The 19375-nt window shown below is 66.3% G+C and overlaps 1 protein-coding gene across 1 annotated transcript; it reads right to left on the minus strand.

Moving 5' to 3' along the window:
• Positions 1-1452: 1452 nt before the first annotated feature.
• On the minus strand, positions 1453-18565 carry VAX2 (ventral anterior homeobox 2). Its single transcript, XM_035571777.1, has 3 exons — positions 18316-18565; positions 13195-13382; positions 1453-1953 (listed from the first exon to the last, which is right to left on the minus strand). The coding sequence occupies exons 1-3, from the start codon at positions 18563-18565 to the stop codon at positions 1453-1455; spliced, it is 939 nt and encodes a 312-aa protein (XP_035427670.1).
• Between the last annotated feature and the right edge of the window lie 810 nt (positions 18566-19375).

A 19375-nucleotide genomic window follows, 5' to 3' on the forward strand; every position in this document is an offset into this window, starting at 1 on the left:
CTGATGGGGAATAATGCCACTGCAGGGCATCCTGCTGGGAATAATGCCACTGCAGGGCGTCCTGCTGGGAATAATGCCACTGCAGGGCATTCTGCCAGGGAATAATGCCACTGTAGGGCGTCCTGATGGGGAATAATGCCACTGCAGGGCATCCTGCTGGGAATAATGTCACTGCAGGGCATTCTGCCAGGGAATAATGCCACTGCAGAGCATCCTGCTGGGAATAATGCCACTGCAGGGAATCCTGATGGGGAATAATGCCACTGCCGGGCGTCCTGCTGGGAATAATGCCACTGCAGGGCATCCTGATGGGGAATAATGCTACTGCAGGGCATCCTGCTGGGAATAATGCCACTGCAGGGCGTCCTGATGGGAATAATGCCACTGCAGGGCATCCTGCTGGGAATAATGTCACTGCAGGGAATCCTGCTGGGAATAATGCCACTGCAGGGCATCCTGCTGGGAATAATGCCACTGCAGGGCATCCTGCTGGGAATAATGTCACTGCAGGGCATCCTGATGGGGAATAATGCCGCTGCCGGGCGTCCCGCCAGGGCAGTGCCTCTGCAGGGTGTCCTGCCAAGGGGATGCCACTGGAGCATCCTGCCCAGGAGGTGCCAGGCAAGGATCCTGCCCACACGATGCCGCCCAGGAGCAGCCCCAGCACCGCGCACAGGCTGAGTCCTGCCCAGCAGTAAGCTGCCGTCCCCACCACTGCCGGGGCTGAGCCCTGCTCCTGCCCAGCAGTGGGAGGACTGGCACCGGGACCCTATGGCCACCGGGACGCTTCAAGAGAACCTCAGCCAGCGCTCAAAGCCCTTTGCAGGTAGGGAAACTGAGGCCCAGATGCTTGTCCAAGAACAGGCAGAGACACGGCCTGGTCCTGCCCTGCGCTCTCCCTTTCGGGTTGCCCTCCCGCCTGTCCCCATCCCCAGGGACATGGTGACCCCAGCACTTCGGGTGACAGCCCGCAGGGATCAGGGCTCTGTGGTTTCACCCGTGCCGCTCCGTGGGACGTGAGCAAACAGCAGGAGATGTCCACAGGGCATCGGCACCCCCTGCCCACCCCCGGGGGCTGCTCCTCTCCCACAGCAGAGACCACAGCATCGTCCTGCAAGCCCTGCCCGGGGGTACCTGGAAGGGGAGGTGGCCCCGGTGGATCCAGCAGCGTGGGAAGGGGACGCGGCGGTGCCGGTGACACGGGACACCCGGGAACCCAGGCAGCGGTGACCAGGCTCGGCGTCAGCCCTAGCGAGAGGAGGTGGGCGGTGTAGTCCTCGGTGGGATCTTAGTTCCTAGGGAGGGGGCCGGGCGTGCACGCACACACACACGCACAGCACCCGGCCATTTGGTAAAGTCTTTCAAACCCCACTCGCGAAACAAGCCCCGTGTGGGGCGCAGGGTGCGTGGGGACGGAGGGGGGGCAGGACGCCTTTTGACACTCGTTTTCACTTAAGGGCTCGGCTTCTTGCTGGGTATAGAATTGTCTTTCCTTTCCAGCCGCGTGTAAGGCTCAAAAGCGGAACTGCCCAGTCCGTAAGCGCTCGGGAGGTCGTGCAGGCTGCCCAGCAGCGGCGCCCCGAAGCACAGCGGGGCCGCGGGCAGCCTGGCCGAGGAAGAGGAGGAGGAGGATGAGGAGGAGGAGGCGGCGAGGGCAGGGACCTGCAGGCTGAAGGCTCCGGTGCCGGGGGGGCTGCTGCGGCCGCCCAGCCCCGGTGAGGTGGTTCCCGGGGTGGCCACGCCGGACCCGCTGCCCGCAGGACTCCCGACGGGGTGGGAGGTGGGGGACAGGAGGCTGGGGGGGGCCGGGACGGAGAGGAGCCGGCCTTGCTCCAGCAGCCGGAGGATGTTGCAGGTGGCGAAGGACTCGGAGGTGGAGGTGGAGCGTTTCTCAGAGTCCCTGCTCTGGTCCTTCTTCTGCTTGGTGCGCCGGTTCTGGAACCAGACCTTGACCTGGGGAGGGGAGCGGGGGGACGGGGCAGGGGGGGACAGAAAGGCACGGACAGAAAGACAGCACGGGGAGGGCAGGGACAGAGAGACAAGAACCAGGAGAGAGTGAGAGATGCGAGAGAGACAGACGTGTTAAAACAAACGCCCGAGCCCCGTGCCCCCGCAGAGGGGCTGCGGGGAGCCCAGCCCGCTGCCATTTCCAGAGAAACAGCAAATTTCTGAAACAGCAAAGCTCTGAAACAGCAAAGTTCTGTGCCTGCGAGGGGGAAGCGGGGCCAGGGCCTGCTTCCCATGGTGCTGCCCGTGCCCATGGGTGCTCTCCTGGGGCAGCTGAGCTACGGGCACTGGGCATCCCCTGTGGCGCCCCTAAACCCCAGCTGCGGCTCTGCCGTCCTGCCCAAGCAGCAGGAGTGTCCCCGGCCATGCTACGGTGCTGGGGTCACCTTCGGGCACAGCACGGCTCCGGTGGCCCTGAACATCTGAAGGCAGAGCCGCTTCCAGGCGTGAAGCCGCGGGGAACGGGGCAGGCATCCCCTCCCCAAGCTGCCTCGAGCATCCCTGCTCCAGCCCCTCCATCCATCCTCCGGCCCGCAGGAACTCCAAAACTGGAGCTCGAGCACCTGAGTGCCCGGGTGGGACGGGCCCCCAGCCCTCTGCCCCGCATGTCCCTTGTCCCACGGCCACCCTACGTGCTGGGGCCGGCTCAGGGCTCAGCCTGCGGGTCGGGGCTGCCCCGGCACCCCTAACCTGGTGGCATCGCCACGCTTCTGTCCCTCCCTGGCAGAGCAGAGGGGTAGGAGAGGCAGAAAGAGACAGAGAGGGGAAGGAGGGACAGACGGACAGGCAGAGGCAGGTGAGGGAAGGAGACGGGTGGGAAGACATTCGTGTTAGCGCCTGGCAGGAGGGGCTGCCACCCTTGGGGCCACTGCAGCATCGCCCCAGGACGGCCACCGAGCGGCACAGCCCTCACGCGTCCCCCGGCACAATAGACCCACAGTGCAGAGCTAATGGACCGTGGGCTGGAGGAGGTCGCAGCCCCCGGCCCCTTTCCGGGGGAATAACAACGCAGATGTCTGCGCGAAGCCGGCCGCGGGCTGGGGCTGCTCGGGGAGGAGCAGGGACACCAGGACCAACATCCAGCACCTGAGCCTGCTGGACCACGCGCCATCGCCAGCCCACGTCCTGCCCACACCCATTCCCAAGGGGGGGGCCCTGCATGACCGCTCACCTCCATCCCAAGGGGCCCCGGGTCCCTCCTTGCCACTGGGGTCCCCAGAGCTGATGTCCCCTTCTCACTGCCCCCATCCCTCCCTCCACATCAGTGAGCAGGACAGGCCACACACCTCCACCGCCCTGCATCCTGGGGCACAGCATCCCACCACGGGGTTAGCAGCCCCCAGCTCTTCTGGTGGGCACTCCCCAGGGCGGCCCCGTTCTCCGGGGAGGGGGCAGTGAGCCACCAGATTAACCTGGTCCTCCTTGGGATGCCCAGCAGCAGCGCTGTGAGAAGAGGACCGGGGAGAACAGTTCCCAGGCCAGCACGGGTCCTGCTGCTGCTCCGGGGGCTGCTCGGGGACAGCAGCCAGGCAGAAACGCGCAGCTCCAGCCCATGTGCTTCGAGCCCAGCCCAATCTGTTTCCTTCAGCCCCACATCCCCAGCACCAGTTTTCACCCCTGTCCGTGCTCTCCCAGTCTGAGCACATCACCTCCCCGTGCCCTGGAGTGCCGGGGGGGGTCTCACAGACCCATCAGCTTTTGGTGCAAAGGGAAACCGAGGCACGGACAGCCCCTGAGGAGCTCATTGCATTGCAAAGTACCCCGGATCCCAGCAGGGTGGGATGCCGTGCTGAGCAGCACCAGCCCGGGCAGGGCATTACCGTGCTGAGGGACTTTGGAGCAAGCACCTGAGTGGAGGCACAGCCCCATCACCACGCGCCGAGAAGGACAAAAGGCACCAGCGTGTCCTGCACGTGGGACGAGCAAGCCCCAGGTGACGAGGCCGGTGCAGCGCACCCACAGCAGCACAGTGGGGGCAGGCGAGGAGGACGGGGTCCCCTCATCGGTATTTTTCCTAAGACGAGAACCAGGAGGCACCAAGTGGGGTTTCCAGGTCGGGGCTGGGTCAGCACCTGCACCGCTGCCCTCTGCGCCCTGCGCCCCAGCCCAGCGCTGCGCTCCTCGTCCTCGCACCCCCTGCCCGGCAGGGGCTCCTCCTGTCTGCACGGGTGCCGTACCCGACGAGCAGGATCACATTTGCCCTCATGGCTAAAGTTCATATCCAGCTTGTTGCTAATTAGTAGATCCATGTCCTTTTCATCCTCCATTACGATCAAGGGCTGCGTCCCTCTCGCCGGAGATGTAAATAAGCTCAGCCAGACCCGGTCCTCGACGAGTGCATGAGTAATTCCCCTCCAGCCCTTCGTCTTCCAGCAGTATCCGTCCCCACCTCCCCTCTCGTATGGTTCTCACCGCAGCCAGAGCTTTGCCAAGGTCTTATCCAGAGGCAGCGCCTTCATTTTGTCCCGGCAAAAAGCCGCCTCCTGCCCCCCGGGGTGCCGGCACGGAGGAGGCAGGCGGCACAGAGGTGAGCCCGAGGGGATACGGCTCACAAGAAGCCCGGCAAGAGCTCTCGGCGTGGTGCTGCAGGTGTGAGGACAGGCACGGGCTGAGGCTTACAAATCTGTGAGCGTTCGGAGGAGTCCCGGTGCTGGGGACACAGGCAGTTACCGCGCCACACGGCCAGGTCCAAGGGTGCCCAGCTGGGACGCGGGCATGCGCTTCCCACCCCTGCCTGCACCAGAACGAGCACAGCCGCTCCCAGGAGAAGGGTAAGGGAAGTGCAGGAGGAGCGCTGAGCGCCGCGTGAAAGCAGGGCTGCAATTCCCTCCCCTCCCAAGCAGCTCCTGCCGCTGCGGGAGGTCCCCAGGGTCACAGCCAGCCCCGAAACCGCGCGCCTGGGAGCTGGGACGTGCGGCGCCGGAGGCAGCATGTGGGCTCCCCGCGTCTGCGGGGCTTGGGCAGCCGGCTTAATTTAATTCAATTTAATGGTTTCATTTTATTTTATTAGTTAGTTTAACATATTAATTTAATATATTAATATTTTTGTTTGCTTTACTTTAAATGCACCCCCCCCCCCAGTGCCTGCCCTGTGCCAGAGCAGCCGGACTGGCAGGGGCACAGCCCCGAGCACCCAGCTGCTGGGCATTTCCCTGCACGAGGCTTCCCTCACATGGGGAAGGGTTCGTCCCCTGCGAGCTCACTGCCAGAGGCCCCACGGGACCCCCCGGCTGCCCCCACGTTGTCTCATGGTTTCTCCGTGGGCCCCCTCGCGCTGCACCCTGTGCTGGGGCTGCCCCCCCTCCCAGCATCCTGCAGTGCACGGGGGGTGCAGGGAGAGGAATTAAAGATTCCCCAGACTGCAGGAGGCTGGATTCCTGCCTCCATCCTGCTCTGATGGGGGAAAAGGGTCACTGGGAGGAGTGGGGTGAGCCTAATGGGGCAGTGCCATGGGGAGGTGGAGAGTGGCCGATTCCCTTCCCCTCTGAGCAAAGCTGCTGCCGAACACTCTCCCCCTGTCCCCCTGTCCCCCGTCCCCCTCCAGCCCACCTCCGAGGCCGGGCTGAGCTCCACCAGCCCCCCTGTGCCCCCCATACATCACAGCAGTGATGTCTCCGACTGCCCCCCCCGGCTCCCCACTTGGCAGCCGAGCAGCAGAGCCGCGTGCTCGGTGCCACCTGCTCCCCTGCACTGGGAAAACGACTCAAAATGTCACCGAGCACCAGAGCTTCCCAGGGCTCTGCTGTGGGGATGCTCCGAGAAGTCACTCTGTCCGTCTGTCCGCCTGCCAAGCAGTGGGACGGACACACATGGGCTCTCCCCATGCTCAGGCTGCCCCGCAAGGCGCAAGTGCCCGCATCTGGGTGGGAAGATTCTACATGAGAGACTTCGCCAGCACGTGCCAGCAACACCGAGTGCTTTAAAGCATCCCCCAAACCAAACAGTCACTGCACCCGCTTCTCTGCACCGCCAGTGGAAAAGCCGCCCAAGGGGCAGCCAGGATTTGGGGTGCGCAAAACCACCAGGGGACTGGGGGGGCTGGGGCAGGAGGAAGGCACCAGCAGCCCCCCCACGGGTCCCCTGCAGGGAGCTGTGCGCAGCGGCTGCCTTCTGGCACGGCCCCACGCGCCCACACACTGCGCACACGCGCGTGCTCTGATCCACGCGCGCTCCTGCCCACACGTGTGCGCTGGCACGGGCAGCACCACGTGCGCACGCTCGCGCCCTCGGCAGCATCCTGCTCGCAGCCAGCCGCGGGGCCACGTCTCCCCCGAGGGGAGAAGCAGGGCCGGGGGCACGGCCCCCGGGGGAACAAGGCCGGGCAGCGGGGATGCTGCTGCACAGAGCAGCGGCTGCAGCACGTGCGGGCAGCCCTGGGCAGGCTCCTCCTGGCTGACCCCGCGCTGCTGCAGCATCAAGAACGGGCACGGGGCCCTGTGCCATGAGCACGGCTCTCACACGGCTGCGGGCAGCGCGGGGCACCAGGAGCAGCAGCCCACACGAGCTCTGCAGGGGGGGAGTTGGTCCCCAAAGCCTTTGCCCCCCGCCACCTCCTTCTGTGGCTGAGCCGGGGCTGCAGTGCTGGGAGCGGCTGCCGGGACCCTGCTCGGATCCCTGCCCTCCGCCCGACACCTCTCAGCTACAAAAGAAACGATTTCCAAATGATTAACCCCGATTAAGGCCCCCAGCCGGCAGGCCAAGCTCCCCGTGCCGCTCCGGGGTGGAAAGGTGGAGGGAGCCCGTGGCTGGGGCGGGGAGGGAGCAGACATCGTGGGGAGGGAGCTCAAATTGTGGGGAGGGAGCCCAAATTGTGGGGAGGGAGCCCACATTGCAGGGCAGGAGCCCGCATCGCCCTGGGGCATTTGGAGCATCCCAGAGCCCAACGAAGCATTTTGGCTGCAGTCCCCCTGCTCCGCTCGCCCATCGCTGCCCCAGGCCCTGCGAAAGGTCCCACAAGATTTCCCTCCCCACGCCAGTCCCCACCTAGCCGGATACGGCCCCTGGGCACTGCCCTCCTCTCTGCACACCTATTTTTCATGTCACAGGGCACCCAGCAAACGCGTGGCACTGGCAGGAGGCTGAGCAGCGGCACGACATTTCTCCGTGTGGTCACAGTTCACTGGAGGAGCCGAGCAGAGCCCGAAGCCGCCGCCGCTGCCCACCCAGGTCCCGTGCCCTCAGCCCTGCTCACTAAGCCGTGCCGGCGCGCACACACTCGTGCAGGCGCGCACGCTCACCTTCGCCATCTCCCCCCGGCCGCCCTGCCCTTCCCCAGGCTCCCCGTTGGGAAGGCACCGAACCTCCCCAGCCCATCGGCACCTCCACGCCCCACGGTCTGGAGCTCCCCATCCCCTGGCGCTGGCGCCCTCGGGCCTCGCCACGTGGGGGACGCGGGGCCAGGCGTGGGCAGGGCGGGGGGCTCGCCTGTTCTTTTTTAACGCCGTTTGTTATTTAACAGCCCGGCCCCGGCAGTGACCCCGGTGCTGTGACGCGCTCCGCGCCGTGCGCCTCCGTCGCGCCGGGCAGCCGGGCGCTTCGCAGCGCCAAACGAGGCCATTTCCCCACCGGTGCTGGGATCCGCCCGGGATTAGCTCCCCGCCGCTGCGCCCACCGTGGTGCGGGGAAGGTGGGAGGCAGCCTGCCGCAGTCCCAGCTCCCAGCGCACCCGGCTGCCCTTCCTCCTCCTCTTCCTCCTCCTCCTCGCACCACAGCCGGCAGAGCCCCCGCGCGTTGCGTAAGCCGGCGGGCTGCCTGCCCAAGAGGTTTTGTAACCGCGCGGTGGCCACGCAGACGCTGCCTTCTCGCCAGCCCCGACGGTGATGGGAGCCGGCGCTGAGCACCCACCCCCAGCCCCGAGGGTGCCAGGGTGCAGCACCCACACCGAGCCCTCCGAAATGCCCAGGATGGACGTGCTCCGGGCCATGGCTGTGCCTACGACGCACGACAGAGCGCGTCTGCAATAAGCACCAGGAGCCCTCCCCACCACGCCGTGCTCCGAGCCCCACTCTGCCCCAGCACTGCTGCCGGGCTGAAGGCAGACACCAGCCCTCAGCCTCCCTGTGCCCTGCAGCTCAGGACCATTCCAGCCTGCCAAGAGCATCGCAGGATGCTATAACGCCCCGGCAGGGCTGTGCGAGACGGGGCTGGGCACAGCGGGGTGGGAGCAGCGCCCTCCTCCACCCGGCCCCGCCGCCTCTCGCAGGGGGCACCCAGCCAGTGAGTGCCGAAACCGGGTGGGGACGACCTCAGATCTCCTCTGAGGCTCCGGCAAGGCTGTGGGATGTTTTTCCCCATCTATAAAAAGCCTCGGGGATCCAAAAAGTGGTCTTGGGGAGGAGACAGACCTGGAGGTGGGCAGGGAACTGTGTGGTGGGAGCCCCAGGCAGCACCGGGGTTCGGGCTGCAGGGCTGGGGTTCCCTGCGCCAGCGGCACCAGAAAATGGGGTGGCATCAGAGCCAGCCCCCGAAACTCCCATCAGAACTGCTTTCCATCAGAAAGTGGCACTTTTAGGAAACTCCTTCCCCATAATTGCACCCACTGCGATCAGTGGAGCTTGTTCAGAGAACACCCAGCGCCCTCTTACATTTCAGAACCACAACCTTCAATCACAAACTCTGGGATTATCTTCCACTTGCAATTGGAAGTGCCTAATGATACGAACCTCAGCTAAATTTTCCACCTTTATTTACATTGACCATTTTGCTTAGTGCCAGCTGAGTTTGGGGGACTATAGGAGCACCCAAGCCTTTTGGATTACCCCCTAAACCATCTCTAGAGCAGCTGTCTCACAAAAACTCCAAAAATAGGTGAATTTTGGGTGGTGGATGGGTGGGAGGATGGACGGGAGGATGGATGGGTGGATGGATGGATGGATGCCTCCTCAGGAAAGAACGTACTTGGCTCTGACAACTATCTATTCTGCATGGTCGGGAAAAGGGATTTCCAACAAAGCTTTGGAAATTTATCTTCCCACATGCTGAGGACTGCAGAGACTCCAAGGACGACGAGTGCTCTGCCCCATGGCACGAGGCCCAGCCTGGTGGCCCTACCTGCCCCTTACACTTTGGGACGGCTCTGACCCACGGATCCCACCTGAGGCTCTGGATGGCTCTCACCCCCTCCGGACCACAGCTTTCCCGTGGTTCTCCACGCAGGAGGCCAACAGACCGTTGTTTCGTTGTTCTCTCGATGCAGGGGCCGATAGTTGTTAATGACTGGAGGTGCGATTAATTTTTAACAGCGTCATCTTAATTGTCGTGCTATAAATAGACCTGCCTGCCCCTCCCCTGGCTCCGCTGCTTTCTCACGTCTGTTTTGCTCGGAGTCAGGGGGAAAAGTCCTGGAAGCCTTGTGCAGGGGGTACCCCCCCCCCCCCCCACGGAGGATGCTCGGGGGTCGGGCTGTGGGGCTGAGGATGGCCCAGGACCCTATCCTGAGCAGGCTCTGCCAGCCGGACCCGCTGCGAGGCACACAGCGTGGTGCTGGGACCTCTCCTCTCCGTGCCCCACCATCGCTCTACAGGGGGTGTCCAGATGCTACACGGGAGCCCAAAAGCTCACCGAGGTCTCCCAGGAGGTGCACGGTCCGAGGCCCGCCAGCAGTGCTCCAGGACATGGCCTCGCCCCCCATGGCCACCCCCATCCCCCAAGGGGGCTCCTGCGTTTGGAGGAGGGAGCGGGCTTGGAGCTGGGCACCGCACGGAGAGCATCCGGCACAGCAAGCCCGGTCCTCAGCCCCTCGGGCATCCCGGGTGCCCCGCACGCAAAAGGGACCCGGGGTGGACGTGTGCCACCTCTGTCCTCACTCCCATGACATAGGAAGAGCTGGCAAAGGCAGCGGGGTCACTTGAACCTGAGCCTGGCATTGAACTCCTGACCCAGAAAGCAAAGCCTCCTGGCCCAGGCAAATCCCCCCAGCCAGCCCACCCCTCCTCGCCTCCCGCCTGGGGATTTGCAGGAATTATCCTCCCCGCGACATCCCCCCGGGGTCGTTCTGCCTCGCCGCCGCCTCGCCGCTTGGCTTTTCCATCCCGTAACGACACTAAGAAGGGGCACCTTGCCCTAACGCCTGGGGGTAGGGATGCGCTGCCTGGAGACAGCCTGGTGCGGGGAGAGGGGCTGCTGCTGGGGGGACTCGGGCAGCCCCCGTGCACCGCCCCGGGATGAGATGGGATGAGAGAGCCCACCGGGATGTCCCCGTGCCAAGACAGGATGAGGGAACCCACCGGGATGTCCCCATGCTGAGACGGGATGAGGGAGCCCACGGGGATGTCCCCATGCCAAGATGGGACATGGGAGCCCACCGGGATGTCCCAGTGGGGACGAGGGAGCCCACCAGGACGTCCCAGCGGGCAGGGATGCATTTCCAAGCCGCTGCTTTACAAGCTAATGGAAGCACTCTCCGGGCTAATTAAACTCGCTTAGCACTAAACTGCCATTTCCACGGATTAATTAGAAAGAAAGAACGCAAACGGCACTGGGCTGGGGCCAGCGCAGCACCCGGCAGGCAGAGCAGGCACTGGGCCTCCTGCCTGGAGGTGCCCCCCAGCCCTCGCCCGGTGCCCAGCAGTCCCCCAACTCCCCTGGGGAAGGCAGAGCCGGCCCAGCCCAGCAGACGGACACGGGGACAAGGCACAGGGGGGTGCAAGGTAGCCTGGAGCAAGGGGAGACACCGGTGGCTGTGTCCTGGGTGCTTCCCCATCCTCGGTGAGCCCCTACCCTGGGCAATCCCCCCTCTCTGGGGCTGGGGCCAGAGAGGAGAAACCCAGAGGATCCCAGCTGCCCAAAACAGAGGTGAGATGCTCCGGCTTCCCTGCAACGCGCTGCAGTTGCTTCCTTCCTCCAGGACCACCAAAAAGCAGGACCAGATGCCAGGGAAGTAAAACAGGACCCCAAAGATGCATTTTTTCTGAGTCAGGATCCCTCGGGGGCCACAGCGAGGGGCAGCCTGGCTGCGGCCCGCCAGCTGCGATGCCACCGTGTCCCTTCCCACCTCGTCACGCTGCCTGCGCCCTCTCCTTTCGCAGGGTTGGATCCTTCCTTCCCCGACTGCTGGCAGGGGCAGAGCCCACCCGGGCAGTGCTGGCCCTGTGTGCATGGGGGGACGTGGGGGGGTCCCGCCACGGGTGCAATTCGAGGTGTAATTCAAGGAGGGAGCGCAAAGGATCTGCCCCACGGTCCCAGTCGCCAGCACAATGCCAAATTCGACCAAGAGCGAGCCACAGGATGCTGGTGGCTGGAAACTGCACAAAACATCGGATGGAGCAGTTACCCCACGGACTGCCCCGGGTCCTGGGAGCTGGATAGCTCACTGGGACGGAAACCACCCGAAGTATGAGAAATGCAGTAATTATTGCAAAAATTGGATTTTCCCTGTCTGAGGCAACGGGCACAGGGCAGCCCCGTGGGACAGGAGTGGCTGGTGCTGAACCCCCAGCTCTGGGCCACATCTCAGGGGGGGAAGCGTGGTGCGTGGGCCGTGTAGCACAGACACGTCCCCCAGCCAGGGGGGCATCACCAAGCTCCTGCCACAAAACCTTCCCCGACGCAGACAGCAACGCCTGGGTGTGCAGAGAGCCCGCAGCGCCGACCCAGGGGCCCCCACCTCGCCAACGAGAGCGGGGCCGGGGGGGGACGGCGGGGGGCACAGAGCTGCCGCTGGGAACTGGCTGCAGGGGAAGAAACGCCGTGAAAAGCACAGAAGGGGATTCAAGAAGACAGAGATGGAGGAGAGCGATGGGGAAAAGAGGATGCGGGAAGGAGAAGAGAAGAGGAGAAGAGACAGCCGTGGCCTACAGGGTGTGAATTTTCTCACCGAGCGACGAACGCAGCACCGAGGCACCAAACAACCAGACGCTGGGCCCTGACACAAAGGCTGCGCCTCCCCTCCTGCCAGCCCCGGGCTGCGGCAGCCAGCGCCCGCCCAGCCCCGCTGCCCTCCCCTGCTCGTCCCCAGCACGGTCCCGCCAGCGCCGTGCTGCTGGCACCGGCTGCGTCCCCAGGGCTGGCACCGCGGGGAGCAGACCCCGAGCGCAGGACCCGGGGTGCTTCGCTCCTCACCGCGCTCAGCCGTGCCACCAGCACCTCCTGGGATGTGTCCCGCAGTCAGAAACCTGCTCCCTGCCGCCAGCAGAGCGAGGGGGTGTTGGGGTTGTGTGAGGGGCTCTGCTCCTCCCTGCTCCCCTCGCAGGGCAGCGCAGTGGCCAGAAGGGGGATGCCGTGGGGGTCTCCCCGCAGCCAGACCCCCAGCACGGCACGCAGCAGGAGCCTGAAGCCAGGGGCCGGGCTGCTGGCAGCGAGGGAGGTTTTGTTCTGTGAGACTTTGGGAAAAATTGAGATTATTTCCAATCTGAATGTGGGAGAACTTGTAGCTGTCTCCAAACGTGCCTTACTGGCCAGACGGAGCAGACGGAGTTATTTTGGTAGTTCCCAGCTGTGCTGTTTGGCACCGGCGTCTTCATTAAATTTATTGTTATTATATTTGCATTAGTTTTCAAACCGAAACCACTGCAACCCCAGCAGACACACTCCTGCTTAGCAGACGTCACCACAGCCCCCAGAGCACGGCACAAACTCCTCCACCTCCGCTCGCCCGGACCGCGCAGCCCAGCGCAGCTCTCCCCGCGCCCCGCAGACCTCAGCAGAGCTGTGCTGGGGCAGGGTGCGTGCATGTACTGGATTTACGGTGTGGGTTAACCACCACACAGCAGACCTGGACAGCCCGCATGCAGCCTGCTCCCGGCAGCACCGGGCGCTCCTGCCCGACCACGCTGTGCCGCGGGCGCTGCCGTGAGCGTTTTGGGGCAGCACTGAGAGTTTTGGGGCAGCACCACGGCACCAGGGATGCTCCCTGCAGACCCCACATGGGTGCTTGGCCCCCCCTTAACGGGCAAACTGACCGCTCCTTGGCTCAAAAAGTAATAGTGTGAGGGCACCTCGCACACAGCACCTCGCACACAGCACCTCGCACACTTCTCCCAGCTCCACACCGAAACACGAGCGAGCACCCGGCCACCCCGGCACGCACCGAGCCCCTCCTTGGGGGCTGGAGCTGTGGGCTGGGGTCAGCCGCAGGCTCTGCACCGGGACAGCTCTCCCCCTCCCCTGCGCCCACCTTCCCCCTCCCCACGTCCCCGGGGAGGCCCAGGGGAGCCGGGGATGGCAGCGGGACAGCGGCTGGCCCCTTACCTGCGTCTCGGAGAGGTTGAGCTGCCGCGCTAGCTCGGTCCGCTCGCGGCCCACCACGTACTGGCAGCGCTGGAACTCCAGCTCCAGGCGGTAGAGCTGCTCCGCCGTGAAGGACGTCCGCGTCCGCTTGGGCCGGTCCAGGTCCAGGCCCTTGGGGAGGACGATCTCCCGAATCGTCCCTTTGGCATCTAGGGGGAACGGGGAGAGGGGCCGTCAGGGGGGAGCCTCCGCAGGGGGAAAAAGCCTGGCTGGGGGGAAAGGGGTCTGGGGGAACTGGTCCGAAGCACCCGCTACAGGGGGAGGAAAATCTTCCTTAAATAAGGCTGCACAACGAGGGCCGGGGGGAGGTTTTGTTCCTGGGTTCAACGCAGGAGTAACTCTGAGAAATCGTCCGAGCTGCGGCTAGGAGAGGTGACACCGCATAGTTCAATTGTCCCCTCCGGCCCAAATGCTACGAATTTATAAATCTGCAGGGAGTGTTAACAGTTCTTCATAAAAACGGGGATTTTTTTTTTTCAAAATGAAAAATAGAAACCAAAAAACTCCTTAAGGAAAACGAAGCGTTTGGTCACAGATAAAATAGTTTCTGAAAGCTAGAAGCAGAAGAGAGTTGTATACCAAGAAAGAGTTCAAGTTAAACAGAATTTTAATTAAAAAGAAATTTCATTTTTTGTTTATGTCCTGCCTTTAGAATATTGGGGGGAAAAATCCCTGTTTAAATTCCCTTTTTATAAAGGTATTCTCACTGCAGGAATACTCTCATTACAAGTCAGCAGCCCCCACTTCTGGGGCAGTTCTCTCTCATTGAGCCCCTTCTGGATGTGCTGTGTGCCTCGGGATGCTCCCGCGCCCCGGAGGACGGGCTGGGGGGGTGCTGGTGGGACATGGCTGGGACCAAAACGGCACGGCACCACCGAGCGGTGCCAGCCCCAGCGTGCCCGGCCCCCCCGGGTGTGCAGCGCCTGCACCTCCTGAATGCTTTACCATGGGGCAAAACCACCAAGACCAGACACACTGGAGCAACTGGGGGTCTCAGGGCTGCGTTCAAATACTCCAAGGGAAAGGAGGCTTTTGTTAAGAATAAAACTGTTGCACGTGGAGAGCAACGAGACCTGCAGCGGCTTTGCAGCTGGGGGTGTTCCCAGCTGCCCTGCTGCGGAGGCTGCAGATTGCACCAGGCTGGGACTGCTGCTGCCCAAAGCCTTCCTCGGGGAAACACGGGGATTTGGCTCCCACATTACCCGCACCAGCCCCTTCCATGCTGCAGGATGCTGCCTGCAGCCCGTCCCAAGGAGCCCCAGCATTACTTTGCACTGACAGGGTGCTTGCCCTGCTACCTACCGAGGGGTCTGGGTGCTGGGTACAGCACCAGAATTAAAAATTGCCCCTGCAAACTCCCTGCTAGGTTCCACCAGCACTCCCAGAGCACAAACCCCTCGTGCTTGCCGTCCTTTGCGCTGCCTTTCCTTAAACACCACGGGCACAGCGCTAATCACCAGCAACACTGGTAGAGCCACGTTGAAGCAAAGCCTGGCCGCAAAGCCCCCGGTTCTGCCAAGCGCCTTTCCTGCAACGTGCAGGGTAAAAAACACTCACAGAAACCACGGCGAGGCCTCTGCAGGCAGCCCGCTTCCCAGCCCCTGGCTTCAGGGCTCCCCGGCCCCGCGGGACCCAAGGGCTCCAGCAGCCCCGGCTGGAGGTAAGTTGCTTTCTCTTTCTGGCTGACTCAGGCGTGAAAGGATTATAAAGCTGCTGGGGCAGGAAGGGGGAAACAGGGAGGAGGAGACAGGGAGGGGGCGATGGAGCTGGCATGGGGACGACGGGAGCAGGGAGCAAGCACGGGCTTGGGAGAGGTGTACCCGAGTCCTGAAGCTGTTTTCCTACCATCAAGCCGTGGTGCGTGGCAGCGGCACCATCCCGGCGGCCAGAGCCCGATCCGGGATGGAGCACGGCACTGCAGGAGGCGCTGGGACCACAGAGCGCATGGGGAGGGCCGGTGGGGAAAGACGGTCTGGGGGAGGCAAGGAGCCTGTGCTGGCCTCTGGCCAGGCGGGGAAGGTGCCCTCTGCCCCAGGGTATCTCCAGCAGGATTAGGACACCGGTCTGGGAACCGTTTTGCAAGGGGCAGAGCGTTGGCTGGGATGGCACCCAGACCACGTCCGCACTCCGCAGCCACGCCGAGGTCCCCCAGCACAACAACAGCCGGGGCTGTAAGCAAGGAGCAGCCAGCAGAGACCTCCACGCTGCCCAGCCGCAGCTGCAACAATGTGCCCCTCCGCCCTCGCCGCTCCACACGGCCCTGCTGGCATTATTAGCGGTATTATTAATTGTTATTTCCCCCGCCAGCTGGGTGCGGGGAGGGGGAGCGGGCTGGGTGTGATGCGTGCAGAGCCGCAGCACGCCGCGCCAGCTCGGCAGGGCCCCGTGCCCCAGCCCTGCAGCGCTCACAGCAGGGCTGTGAGGTGCCCATCCCCACAGGTCTGGGGGGCCTGCAGCCAGCCCCCGGTGCCAGGAAGGGCAGAAATCCCATTAGGGGATTACAGACCCCAAACAGCCCCCAGGTCCTGCCACGGCAGCTTTGCAGCCTCCCTGGTGCGGTTGTAGTGAGTCGGTCTGTTTTTGGGGACCGGGAACGCTGATGGCAGCACATCCAAGACAAAATTTGGGACTGAAATCCCTGGAAAGAGGGCTGGTGCCAAAGGGACTGGTCCTCTGCCTTGGCAGCTAAACACGATGAGGCCCTACAGCCAGACAGGGCCGGCAGCAGGAGGGAACGGAGAGCAGGCAGCAGCTTTGGGCAGCTGACCTCGGCGCTGGCAAACCGATTTTACAGCAAGCACACGCTGTGCAGCGCATCACACATGGGCTCCCCCGGCACATAAGGGACACATCACGCACTGCAACACAGCGGAGCCAGACCCAGGCTCGGGGACACCGCACACACAGCGGGCGTGCGGGGCGCTCCCCCGGTACACACCAGCTCACACCGCGCACACCCACGTGCACTGACACAGCTGCCGGGACACCCCTGGGGCTCACAGCACCTCGCCAGCCCCCAGTACGGGCATGGGGCTGCTGCAGCCCCCCTATGCCCCAGGAAGAGGAGAACGGGAGAAGCGGGGAGCACCCCGGGCAGCCGCACCCGTTGGCACAGCGGCGGCCGCTGGCTCCGGTACGGCGCAGGTCCCGGTGCATGGGCTCAGCCTGGCCGAGCCGCCGGGGCTCCCGGTGTGCACGGCCCCCAGCCAGGGTGAACGTGGGCCCCCAGGTCGGGAGCGGGGCCGGTGCTGGGAGCAGCACACGTGGAGATGCGGCCCCGTTCCCCCAGGACATTGCAGCCCCTCCGTGCCCAGCCCTGAAACAGCGGAGCGCAGCTGGGAGCCCCCCGCCCAGGCCTGGGGACACGGCTGGAGGATGGGGGCGAGGTGGGGGACAGCGGGCCCGGGCCCACCCCGCCGCGATCCATCCTTGGTGTGGGGGAAATAAAACACCGGGAGGGAGCTGGAGCAGCGGGGAAAACAAAATCACTTTCTGGGAAATCAACGCCGAGCGGCTTCCCTGGCGCTGCCCGGTGCTTGGCACCGAGCCCTTCACCGGGAGCGGGTCCCAGGCCGGCCCCGCCACTGCAGGTGCCCCCGGGGCCGTTCCTCAGGGCCGGGGGCTCCCCGCCAGGGCCCCGCTCGCTGCCCGCTGAACTCCGCCGGTTTGCGCCCTTCCTCCCCGCCACCATTTTGTCCGCGCCATGGCGGCTGCAGCAAGATGGTGCGACCGGCCGCTGCCCGGGGAGAACCGGGGCCGGGGAGAACGGGGGGCACCCCCCCGAGCCCCTGGCCGCCTCCGGGCCGCTCCCAGCCCGGCCCCGCCGGGACCGCGGCCGAGCCCGGGCAGAGCCGGGCCTGACCCCGGCCTGACCTCCGCCGGCCTCGGCGGCCAACCGGGGGTGCCCCGGGCGCGTCCCGCAGCCACCGGCCCCGGGCTCCCACCCGCCCCCACCCGGGGAACCGGGGCCGCCGGGGAGGGCTCGGGCTGCCCCGGGAGAGGTCTCCCGACAGGCGCCTATCGCGACACGCGGGAAGGGCCTCGCTGCGCGGCGAGCCCCGAGCGCGGCTCCCTGCAGCCCGGGCGCGTCCCGTGGAGCATCCGCGGCTCACGGCCGCCAAGCGCCACCGAGCCTCCGCCGGGCCACGGCTGCTCGAGCCGAGCCGCGCCGAGCCGCGCCGAGCCGGGCCCGCTCCTGGGAGCCAGCGGAGACCCGGCTAGAGCCGGGAGGGGAACGCGGCCGTGCCGGGATCGGGGCTCCGGCTGCCGCCGCGCCCCGAGCGCTGGGGAAGGGACCGGGGAAGGGACCGGGGCAGAGCCCGGGCGGCCCCGGCCCTGCTCGCCCAGCGGCCTCCGAGCCCCGGCTCCCGCGGCGGGGTCGCGGTGCCCGCAGCCCGGGAGGACGCGGCGCTGCCGGCCGGGAGCACGGGGCCGCCGGGCCCCGGAGCCCCAAACTTTCGGGGTTCGCCTCCAGCCCGGCCGGTGCCGGGAGCCGCGGGCCGGCGGCGGGGAGGGATGCTCGGCTGCCCGCTGCCCGCCGCCCGCTGCCCGCTACCCGGGCAGGGCAGAGCCGAGCCGAGCGGAGCCGAGCCGAGCCGAGCCCACCGCGCGCCCCAGCCGGGCGAGTGATATTATAAAGAGGGGAAAAAAAAAAAAAAAAAAAGAAATAGCCCCTAACTCGCCGCCGCTCCGTGACGCTTTTCTCCTGCGACACCGGTTTAAAAGCGAAGCTGCTCCGCTCGCCCTTCTCCCGCTGCGTGCGCGTCCCCCGAGCGGGGCACGGCCGGGCAGGGGTCGTGGACCCCCGCTGCACCCCCGCCCCGGCCGGGCAGAGCCCTGCTGCGCCCCCGGCCCCGCTCCCGGGACCGCGGGGAGAGCGGCCCCGTGCCCGCCGCGCGGAGCCGAACCGGTGGCAGCGGCGACGGGGCCGGGAGGCCGGAGCCCGTGGCCGGCCGGCGGCGGGGCCGCACCGGGAGCACCGGGAGCGGGGCCGGGCGGGTGCGCGCCGCCCGCCGCTGGCAGCCGGAGCCGCGGGCAGGAGCGGGGAAGCGCTGCCGGGGGGAACCGGGGCCGGGGCCGTACCTCGCACCAGGATGCGGCGGCAGTAGTCCGCCTCGCCGGGTCCCGACGGGCTCTCGGTGTCCGGGGCGCACTCCTTGGAGGAGCCGGGGCTGACCGCCGACGTTCCCGGGATGTCCTTGAAGCCGCCGCCGCCGCGCAGCGCGTTCTCCAGCTCCGCCCGGGTCGGTGCCTTCTCCCGGGCCCGGCCGGCGGCTCCGGGCTCGGCCAGCAGCACGGGGCTCCTGCCAGGCTCGGCCCCTCCATCGCTCATCCCTGCGGGCGCCGCGGCGGGATCAAACATCAGGAGGGAGAGAGAGAGACGGAGAGAGGGAGAGAGGAGGCAAGACTAGGCGGGGGGAGGGCAGCCCCCCCTCCCCAGACCCCTGCCCCTCCCCGCCCCTCCCGGCCCCCCCGGGGCTCGGCGCCCTGGCAGAGCCGGGGGCTCGGCGCCCCGCTCGCCCCCATGGCCGCGGCCCGCCGGCAGCCGTCGCCCTCCCGCCTGCGGGCGGCGGAGCCGGCCCCGGGGCTGGCATTTAAAGCTCGCCCCCTCCCCGCTCCGGGGGGGCACGGAGACGGGGACGGCGGGGTGCCCCCCACCCCCGGCAGGGCACCCCACGGGGGGGTGCTCCGGGGCCGAACGGGAGTTACAAACTTTGACAGCCCCCCCCCCGCCGCCCCCCGGGTGTCCCCCCCCCCCCGCGGCCTCCCCCAGCTCCACCTCCCGCGGCACCTCGCTCCGGGCAAACTTCAGGCGCTCCGGCTCCCCCCGGCGCCGCGCTGCCCGCCCATGGAGCTCCCGGCTCGGCCCCGCCGAGGACCGGCGGCGGCGGCGGCGGGGGGGGGGGCGGCGACGGAGGCGGCGGCGGAGGCGGCGGGGCCGCGCCGCGCCGGGCACCGGCCGCCGGTCCGCGTGCGGGGAAATCAACACCGGGAGGGGGGCGGCTGGGGGGCACGGAGGGGAAGGGGAGGCGGCGGGGAGGGAGCTGCGGAGGAAGCGGGCGGGGTGGCGGCGGGAGGACGGGCGCTGCTGCTCCGGCCCGGCCCTCCCCCGCGCCGCCGCTCTGCGCTGCGCATCCCCGGC

The sequence above is a fragment of the Cygnus atratus genome, chromosome 4, assembly GCF_013377495.2.
Source record: "Cygnus atratus isolate AKBS03 ecotype Queensland, Australia chromosome 4, CAtr_DNAZoo_HiC_assembly, whole genome shotgun sequence".
Lineage (NCBI taxonomy): Eukaryota > Metazoa > Chordata > Aves > Anseriformes > Anatidae > Cygnus > Cygnus atratus.